General features: G+C 53.8%; 3 protein-coding genes across 3 annotated transcripts in view; 1 reads left to right on the top strand and 2 right to left on the bottom strand.

The window, feature by feature from the left end:
- LOC127748892 (uncharacterized) overlaps positions 1 to 670 on the top strand; it is a 6,756-nt gene extending 6,086 nt beyond the window's left edge. Inside the window, exon 3 of the mRNA XM_052264314.1 lies at positions 545 to 670. Within this exon, the coding sequence (XP_052120274.1) occupies positions 545 to 670 (126 nt within the window). The remainder of the gene's footprint in view (positions 1 to 544) is intronic.
- Positions 671 to 1,352: 682 nt separating this feature from the next.
- LOC113215740 (fibroin heavy chain-like) lies at positions 1,353 to 4,806 on the bottom strand. The gene has a single exon (XM_026435410.2). The coding sequence runs from the start codon at positions 4,804 to 4,806 to the stop codon at positions 2,560 to 2,562; it is 2,247 nt and encodes a 748-aa protein (XP_026291195.2). The 3' UTR covers positions 1,353 to 2,559.
- An 801-nt stretch (positions 4,807 to 5,607) lies between these two features.
- On the bottom strand, positions 5,608 to 8,925 carry LOC113207559 (putative protein TPRXL). The gene is made up of 3 exons (XM_026424179.2): positions 8,611 to 8,925; positions 6,913 to 7,113; positions 5,608 to 6,162 (listed from the first exon to the last, which is right to left on the bottom strand). The coding sequence occupies exons 1-3, from the start codon at positions 8,663 to 8,665 to the stop codon at positions 5,741 to 5,743; spliced, it is 678 nt and encodes a 225-aa protein (XP_026279964.2). The 5' UTR covers positions 8,666 to 8,925; the 3' UTR covers positions 5,608 to 5,740.
- Between the last annotated feature and the right edge of the window lie 1,388 nt (positions 8,926 to 10,313).

Genomic DNA, 10,313 nt, shown 5'->3' with positions numbered 1-10,313 from the left:
CCTGAATACCTTTTTCAGTATCCGATAATTTTCGCCATCTGCTTACAAAGAAAACTAAAATATCTAACAAATCAGTCCTTTTGACTTCTTCTTCCAGCTATACCCTATTCCCGCAGCGTTAGCAAAACATGAAGCTAGTTTTGCCAAAATAAAATTTTCGTAAGGTCTTAGAGGGTGGTTGCTGAGTTCCGTTGGAGCAACTACGTATTCTAGCGCTAGCCCACATGCAGACTGGGTTTGCAAATAGGCAAACCGTCCGCGCATTTGCCCTAACCGGAGCACAGCAACCACCCTGTACAGGGCGCGTAATCCATCCGCGGCGTCTTTTCTTTCTGCTTAAAAATATACTGTACCGTATTCAGGCGTGCGGGCAGGCTTGCCTACCGTCGCTCGCCATGGCGCCTTACGGCTCCGTGCGAGTATTCAACCCGTCTGTCTGCACGAATCCAGTAAAGTATAGGCAGACAAAAAAGACGGCGTGGATCACCCATCCCGTTTGCAATCTTAACTATTATCCTCTTATACTACGCTGCTTTCCCCACAGCCGGCGCTGTCCAGGCTTCTCCCAAAGGCGCTGCACAGACTCTTCCTGAGGACATCGTCTTCCCCTCCGCACGAGAGGACGCTGCGAGAGGAGTCCAGGATGCCTCACTGGGAGCAGCGTCAGTGAGGTCAATATAATGATACTGGATGTATGAACCAGCTACGTTTTATTTATTTGTTCGAATATTATTATTGGTAACGCAATGGAATTGGAGTTTGAAATGATTTGTGATAAATACACACATGTTATCGTTGTTTACTCGTAAGTCACCCATTTCCTACCCCGACAAAAAGCCTGCGGCACCACGATTAAACCGTGACCGCCTTGTAGGTAGGCAACTACGGCTTGCTGTATACACGTACGTCTGATTCTTTCTCCTACTAACTTGTGTCAGAGGCTACCGCAAGTGCGGTATAAGGCCCGGCTCACAGAGAGGAGGGATGGGGGCGCACCGTGGGTTGCCTACTTACAGGTTTTTTGTGGCACAAATTGCCTACCATTTAGGGGGCTCACTAGAGACGATTTGGGGGGGGGGGATAACAAGTATTGTTACTTTACTTTATACGCCTCCTCCACCTGCCAGGATGATTGAGGATGAGCAGCATTAATGTAACTTTCAACCCCTTCCGTAAATTCATTTTTTCAACTTTCTGGGATCTTACAAAAGTGAGGACTGGATTGATTGCAACTGGAGCTCTGCAATTTGGAGGATGTACATCAAATCTATAGAAGAGCCAACGTAAAATAATGTAATGTGAAAGTCATGGTGGTTTAAATGGGCTTGGATCAGTGGAAAAAATAAACAAGATTCGTGTTGTTAATAAATAAAATATTATTGTATCACAGTTGAGGCGACCCACATAGTTATTAATATTTTTTGACGTGACAGACGTCCTAGACTTCCTATATCATTTTACACGCATTTGTTTGCTAGAGAAATCACTTTAAGGGGAGACTACTGAATTTGACAGCTCAATGATTAAATATTATCAGGCAGGTATGGGAGTATGATGTTTATGTTCACTTTGATGAAAAAACAAAGAAAATTATTGTATGGGGTCTGTAAGACCAACCGTTATTGTCCATTCATTCATTCATTCATTCATTCCTACTGAAACCGTTCCTTGCGCCTCAAAATTATAAGCAGAGAGCTGAGGTGATTATTTTTAAAATCAGAAAAGACAAAGGAACTACTTCTCTAAGCCAGAGTTGTAATGTTATGTCGATTTTACTATTTACAACATGTGAACATGTTAAGAATTTTAAAAGTTGAAATTTAACCAACACAAAAGCTTATATAAGAACATAAAAGAAATCAGCAATTCTGGCTGCGACACCTTCAGAAGCACTTTTCAAAACATAAATCCTGAGACGACCAACTCGGTAACTTTAAATTTGAACGCAATAAAATTTCGGAGCTTCGAAAAAAAATAAAACATACATTAGTATTCAAAGCTCATAAAAGTGTAGTTAAAAAGTTATGAGTTGGTCTTATTGAGGGCCTCAAATTGTTCACAGGGCCAAGCTAGAAGTAACAGGATAAAATTCCAAACAGCTTATATATTGTAGAACACATCCCACAAAAGGTTCCAGAAAAGGTACTTTCTGTACAAATACACCACATTTATAGTAGTCTTCCCTAAAGAGATCAACAGATTAACATACCGATATAACAGTTGCATTTTGTATTTTGACAGTAAGACCTTTATTTTTCCCTTTGATAATAAGATATTTCAATTGTAATAAACTTTGTAAGGCAAGATATGTAAAATTGATCTGTTAATCTATTAATGTTTAGGTGTGGTCTACAGTATTGCCTAGGATGAAGGCGAAGGTTTGAATGCCGACTTAATTGGTTTTCTGAGAAAGTCCAAAAACTGTCGTAAAGGACTAGTATGGCAACCATTAAGGACTGCTTCACAAACTTCTAGCAGGTCTACACAGCTTTACATTAATTTCTTAAACAAGACATGGACTTTGATGCAGATTCCCTTCGGAGCTGTGTCTGTGGCCCCTTATTTTCCATAGGAGCCACTTGAGCTTGAAGAACTAGATGACGACGAGGACGACGCCCCGCTACCGCCGGATGAGCTAGACTCGCTCTTAGAGGCGCTAGAAGCTTTCGAACCTCCGAGGCCAGAGCCAGAGCCAGAGCTGGAGCTGGACGAACTCGAGGAGGACGAGGCCGCACCCCCACCATGGCCGCCGCCACCGAGTTCGTTCCCGTAACCAGCTCCAAAACCACGGGACTGGGCAGCGGACGAAGCCTGGCTGTTGGAAGCGCTGTTAGCTAGGCTGCCACCCGTGTGGCCCGCCCCCGGTATCACCTCGTTAGCGGAGGGCGCGAAGCCTGCTCCGCCCGCCCCCGCCTCGGAGTGAGAGGAGCTCGAGGCGCCACTGTACGCTCCGCTACCCGCCCCTCCTACCGGCTGGGGAGGCCTGGGCGCCGGCCTCACCGGGGGGTCCATGTCGGGGAAGACGAAGTCCATCCCCCCGCTGTAGCTGGACGCGGAGCTGCTGCTACTCGCCTGGCTGGACGCCCCCGACCCACCGCCGCCGCCACCGGGGGCGTTGGCGTACGGCGCGGACATGCCCCCGGAACCGGCCCCGCTACCCGACGAGGCTTGACTGCCTGCCTGGCTACCCGAACCCGAACCGCCGTATGAGCCAGGGACTCTCGCGGGCGGTGCGTAGGGCGGTGTGGCAGGTCTCCCAGCACCTCCACCGGCGCTGTACGAGCCAGAAGAAGCTTGCGAGTTGGAGCTGGAGCCGGAGCCGGCGACGCCGTATCCTGCAGCTGGGTCCGCGGCAGGTGCTGCGGTGCCCTGGTAGGCGCCCGCTGCCTGGGAGGCTGCTTGGGAGGCTGCCTGGGAGGCGCTGGACGACTGCGCCGTGCTCGGGGTGCCATATGACGGCTGTACGGCGGGAACTGACGGTTGGGGTGGTATTGGCGCTGGCGGAGGAGCGTAGGCGGGGGTCCCGTCAGTGGGCGGGCGCGTGCCGCCCTGACAAACTGAGCAAGGAGCAGGTGCAGGGGCGGGGGCGTACGAACCCCCACTGGATCCACCGTACGAGCCGGATGAGCTGCCGCTCTGCGAGGAGGACCCCGAGTTCGACACGCCCGCACCGTACGCTCCCCCGGCAGGAGGGTGGCTGCTCGGGAGGGGAGCTGGGGGCGCATAGGTCGCACCACCTCCGTAGCCCCCGGCCGCGCTTCCCGCCTGAGACTGGCTTGACGACTGCGCTGAGCTGCCACTGCCGCCGTATGCCGATCCGGCGGGCTGAGGGGCAGGTTGCGACGCAGGATACGCGGCGTACGTACCGCCACCGCTCTGGGACGCGGAGGACGCCTGGCTCTGCGACGAGGAGGACGCGGACGGCGCCCCACTGCTGTAAGCGGGGGCGGGAGCGGGCTGCGCGCCAGCACTGGGGCGCCCGCACGCTGAACAGGTCGCTGGGTTGGTGGGGGAGTACAAGTCTCCGCCGTAGCTACCCCCCGAGGAGACGCTGCCGGCATTTGCGGCGCTGGACGACTGAGAGCCGCTGCTACTGCCCGTAGAGCCGTACGAGGGGGCGGGCGCAGGGGGCGGCGCTGGCGAGGGGGCGTAAGTGGGGGCTGGGGGTGGAGAAGGGGCGTACGTCGGCGCAGGGTAGGTGTGCGACGACCCTCCGTAGCCGCTTGACGAGCTCTGGGACTGTGACGAGGCTCCGGACGATGAACCACTGTACGACGGTGCGGGTTGTGCGGGCGGACCGTAAGACGGTGGAGGTGGCGGTGGATTGGGTGGACCGTACGACGGCGGCGGTGGACTAGGTGGACTATACGGCAGTGGGGGTGGCGGCGGATTTGGTCGTCCGTACGACGGCGGGGGACTTGGCGGTCCGTACGCTGGCGGGGGTGGTGGCGGGCCGCACACTGAGCACGAACCCGGTCGCGCCCCGGACCCGCCGTAACTTCCTGCAGTGCTCTGACTGTGGGAGCCTGCCGATGAGGAAGTTCCTTGCGGCCGAATCACGATCGTCTGGGCTGGCTGATGTTGGCCATACCCTCCTCCCGACTGACCTACCCCCTTGATAACGACTACGATCTTGTTAGGGTTGCCGGAGTCCTGAGCGTTGGCATGGCTCCCGGAGCCGCTAGTCGCGTACACGGGAGTGATGGTGAGCTGGCCGGACGCGGGCAGCACGGGTCTTGATGGCCGCGAGCTGAAAGTGAGCGGTATGGTGATGGTCTGCCGATGACCACCGGAGGACGGCACCATGATGACTTGGCCGTGTCCTGCTCCCCCGACTGAGTTGCTGCCGCCGTATGCTGGCCTCCTGACTGGCGCGTAGTTACCTGAGGTTGAGCTCCCAGATGATGAACCGCTACTAGAGCTCGCTCCGGATGCCTGGACAGGGTAGTTCCCACCTGAGCTAACAGGAGCGGATCCGTAAGCGGGACTTGGCGCTGGAGCAGGCGAGTAGCCAGTACCACCCCCGCCTCCAGTGTAGCTTCCTGAAGACGACATGGCGCTGCTACTGGCTCCAGATGACGATCCGCTCCCATAGCTAGGTGCTACAGGGGCTGGTGCGGGTGCCGGTGCAGGAGCCGGAGCGGGCGCGGAGCCGTACGCACCGCTGTTCCCACCGTAACCTCCCGACCCTCCGTATGCTGGTGGGGCGTAGCTTCCGCCGCTGCTACTTCCGTAGCTCCCTGAGGAAGCCATACTGCTGGAGCCGGAAGAGGCCCCAGAGCCGGCGTAAGCAGGCGACTGAGCGGGGATGGCGACGGGGGCGGGTGCCGCAGGGGCGGGTGCCGCAGGGGCGGGTGCCGCAGGGGCGTATCCACCGCCTCCCGCCCCGCCGCCGCCGTAGGCACCTGATGTAGACCCGGCGGAGCTGCTTGATCCGGAGGACGCGCCAGATCCGCCGTACGTGGGCGATGGAGCTGGGGCGGGGGCTGGGGCGGGTGCTGGAGCTGGGGCGGGCACCGCAGGCGCGTATCCACCGCCACCCGCACCGCCCCCGCCGTAGGCGCCCGACGAGGACATGGCGGAGCTGCTTGAACCGGAGGACGCCCCAGATCCGCCGTACGTTGGCGATGGAGCGGGAGGGGGAGCTGGGGCAGGCGCTGCAGGGGCATACCCACCACCTGCCCCTCCACCTCCGGCACCACCCCCGCCGTAGGCGCCCGACGAGGACGTGGCGGAGCTGCTAGATCCTGAGGACGCCCCAGATCCGCCGTACGTTGGCGATGGAGCGGGAGGGGGAGCTGGGGCGGGCGGCGCAGGCGCGTATCCGCCGCCTCCCGCACCCGCCGTAGGCGCCTGATGTAGACCCGGCGGAGCTGCTTGATCCGGCGGACGCGCCAGATCCGCCGTAAGTAGGTGGTGGAGCGGGGGCGGGAGCTGGGGCGGGTGCTGGAGCTGGGGCGGGCGCTGCGGGGGCATACCCACCGCCTCCGCCGTAGGCGCCAGACGAAGACGAGGCAGAGCTGCTTGATCCAGAGGAAGCCCCCGATCCGCCGTGTGGTGGCGAGAGTGAGTCGTAGCCCGGGCCCCCTCCGTGACCAGCGGCACCGCTCATGCTAGACGCCTCACTCGCAGCCTTGCTGGACGACCCGGACCCGCCATATCCTGATGACAAAATCCAACTTTTCATTGTGGACGTTTACTATTTAACTGGGAAAAATATCAACTTGTGTATGGTTTGTACCCGGAACATTTTGTAGTTGCACCGTACCGCATGCAGGCGTGAGGGCGGGCTTTCGGACTTGCCTAGTGCGCTCACTAAGACTCTAACTGTAGCACTTTATTGTACCGAGCAAGTAGCCAAACCACACCCCCACCTGCGTGCTGTCCAGTATATTTACAACATGGTCATGGATCTGTAGGCCACACTGTAACAAGTGGACGACTCACGCCCCGCACGTTCGTAGTTATACTGTACACCGCCTGCACAGGTGTGGGCGGGTTTGCCTATCATGTCTGGGGCTGGGCTCCGTGTGATCAGGCAACCCACCTGACCGCGTGCATGCGGTATACAGTATAATTAATTACGAAAGAGCGCGGCGTGAATAATCCAGCTCGCACAAGAAGAGGCAATAGATATGGGTCATATATTACTGTTTACACCCTAAATCCTTATGCACTTTGGTGTGCATGAGACTTGCAGGATTTCATGCACTCATAACATTATGCACAATTTTATGCAAAACTATGTACAGTGTGTGCATAATTATGCACATTTTGTACACAATTATGCACAAAAATTTGTGCATACTTATGGCTGCTTGAAATCCTGCAAGTTTATGCACAGCAAAATGCATAGGGGTTTAGTGCGTATTATTGTTAAGGAAGTTTTTAAGTTTATCTATAAGTGCTTACCGCCGCCACTTGCACTAGAAGACGAGGAACTTGAGGAAGACGAGCTGCTGCCACCGCCGCTGCTGCTAGAGCTGCTAGAGCTGCTGCTACTGCTGGAAGAGGCGGCGAAGGCCCTGAGCCCTCGAGTGAGGTACCCGAATGCATCATTTTGATTCAGATGGGTCTGCCATTCTTGTCCGACGACGACTTGCGAACCGTATTCTGAAGGATAGTAAAAAAAACGATAAAAAATGCACATTTGCTGCAGGCTTGAAAGTAAGTAACAATGGCATCCACAACTTGTAATTGTAAACACTCGATGAAGGGACCGATGTGTAATTTCGAGCAGGTGCCGCCACCGTCGGGGGATCCCAAAAAAACCTTACGCTCAGGTCGGTTCGCTGGTAATCGGTATGAGGGGGTATCACGCGGGCGCTCCATACACAAGACTATTAGGTGACGTCAGACCACACCGTTCCCGGAGAACAGCCCGGGATAAGCCGCATACTCTCCAGGCGAGGCATGCCGTGATTATCAGTTCGCGCGGCGCGCACACGCCACAAAAATAATTTTCGAGGAGCGTTCTCCATATTCACGGCCCGCGCGAGATAAAGCTTGCAGTTTGGTTCTATAGATTCCAGGTCCTTCCTTTACGTCTTGCAAAAGCCCTGGCTTTGCTCGCTCTAGCGATGTTATGAGAAGGAAATCCGCACCTATCTTGGCTGGGGGGAGCACCGCCGGAAATGACGATATCGTATCGATATCGCATATCGATTTAGTGGCATGAAAGTGGGCACAAAAACGACATGCGACATTAAAACGATATCGCTGCGATATCGCCCAAATTTCGGTGTCGCTCCATTCCTGGTGGTGGAAGGGGCTGAATAAATCAAATGTATATTTGGAAACATTATTTTAAAAACGTGTGCTTCAGAGTTTTTCCCCCTTGACTGGCACGGCAGCAAAACGACTGAATAAAAACGTTCATTTTTAGATAAATCCGTCTGTACATACTGTACAGGGTGTTTGTTTGCACGTGACATTGTGGCAGGCTTGCCTACTCCCTCATCGGCATGGCCCCTCTGACTAGGCAAGGCTGCCGCACCAGCGCGTGTTGCAAAGAAACGTCCAGCACATAGTTTACGTATCAACAAATTTTGCTTGTCAGCTGTTTAAGGTAGCCTCTGCACACAAACAGGCTATAGCCCGTGCACAGCACAGGCGTTACGCACTGTGCCTAGTGTCTTTGCGCACTCTGTTGAAGGATAGCATACTCAAACAAAATACACATCCACATCCAAAATGTTCATTTCTCCATAAGCAGCAAGATTGTGGTTCCTAGGTTATTGAATGCTACTTGTGAGATATGCAGCACCGCAAGTCAGTTCGCTCGTCCAGGGAGGGGGAGGAACGGCGGGAGAGGAGGCCCACCAAGACCAAGGTCTTCGGGTGCTATCAGAAAGTCCCTGAACTAGAGCGAGGCGCCCCGATGCACTTATCGACTTATGTGGAACAGTGCGCCACACTGTACGGTACGCAGCACTGCTACTGATAAAATTGCATAATTTTTAGGGTCATAAGTAAAGTTTCCGTCGAATAATATGGAGATGGTATGACGACGATTCGTGGCGTCATAAGCGGGTAGTAACTATGTACATCCCATGCAAAAATATTGTTTTGCGATAACAAGTATCAGAGGGGTGTCATGGCTATCCTCACCTGCGGGACCAAGCGACAGTCCGGTCAGCAGCACTGCAACCAAGATCTTCTTCATCTTAGTACTGTCACAGCCCTCTTCGCTCGGCCGAAAGATTTGAAAAAAAAAATAATTCCGGCTGCTGTAAGCGGATCACTGGCGTGGGCGTCCTGGAACGCGGCGGCACGAGACCGATGAGGACGACATGTCACTGTTCACGTCCCTCCCCAGAAGGGTTGCAGCTGACCATGGGAGATTCACTCGCGCCCGCGCCCCGACCACAAATGATCCTGCGTCCCGCCACGGACCCGTACTTATAGAATTTAGCCGGCCGACGCGCGGCGCCGCCAGGATCGAGATGATGAAGAGAAGAGAGGGGAAATCCGGTGGGGAGGGGGGGGGGGGGGGGGAGACATCTCCTAGAGATGTGTGGCACACACTCTCAGAACATAGGGAATCTGGAAGGAAACATATCAATGAAAATTTGTCCAATTCACAGGTAAGACGTAGATAATCTTCCCTCCAAGGGTGCTCGTTTGATTTTTCTAGCATAAAAAGAAAACATAAATCCAATCAAAATACAAACAATAAGGGGCAGAGTAAGAGTGATGATCATATTGGTCTTTGTTTAAGTATGCTTTCATAATGTTCGTACGTACTCCCACTTCTTACATATTTTCAACAAGCATTATTGTTATTTAAAATCACACTTACTTAAAACAAAAATGTGCTACTGATATGCACTTGGTAGTGTCCCATTCTATGGTGCACAGTAGTAGGTGTTGTACTGGAAAGTTTCATTGTGTTCAACGGTAAATTTGAACACTTTTAAGTGTCCAAAGATTCATTGCCAACCCTGAACACACTGTTAAGTGTTCAGCCTTACTGTTAACACTTTTAAGTGTTCAAATATCCAATCAAACACTTAAAAGTGTGCAACGTACTTTTGAGCACTACTTGCATATGTTTGCGCCAGTCGCACACTTCATTTATCAGTCGATGCATCCAAATAAAATACTCGATAAATACCGTAGCAACTAGGGGAGTCTCGCGATAGGAAAATGTTTAACGGTGTAGGAAAAGGAGTTTTCCTAGAAATTCGACTGAGTGTGCAGGGCTGCTGTACACGTACAGGTGTCGTTGGACCTAATAGTGCTGTGGTCTGAGAGATCTTCCGCTAGTTGAGTTTCGGCGTCTGGTTGAGTTCAAACATGGCACGGCGTGGCTGAGCGGCCGATACGATTGTGGTCGCGGCCGCCGGACTCTGGGCGGGGAGGGGAAGAGAGAAGGGGGCCGGGCCAGAAGCAAAGCCGGCACTGGCTCCGAGCAGCACTAATGATTGTAAGAGAAGCGCAGCCTCCTTTTACAGAGTAGGGGGACGGCGCCGGACGGCGCGTCTCCTGCGGTCGTACGCCTTGAAGCGCCAGACGAAACGCAAGGCTTACGGCGCACATTCGCTGTAAGGTATACAGCGAATTTGACTGTAAACTGGGTAGTTGATCTACGCCGCTTTTCTAAAGCAAAAGAATGATTATTTTTCTGGCTATACTGTACCAGGTGCAAACGTGCGTATGGACTGCATATTTGCGCGCAGCCTTAAGTCGCATTTGGCGAGCGACGGTAGGCAAGCCCGCCGGCATGCTTCAATCCAATCCGGGAGGTATTACTTGAAAAAAGACGCTGAAAATCACCCCCTAGGTTTCACCGTCACGTACACCCACGAAGC

Source organism: Frankliniella occidentalis, unplaced genomic scaffold (assembly GCF_000697945.3).
Source record: "Frankliniella occidentalis isolate FOCC.00 unplaced genomic scaffold, Focc_3.1 Scaffold18, whole genome shotgun sequence".
NCBI classification, from domain to species: Eukaryota; Metazoa; Arthropoda; class Insecta; order Thysanoptera; family Thripidae; genus Frankliniella; species Frankliniella occidentalis.
This window is presented reverse-complemented; position numbering and strand designations above follow the sequence as displayed.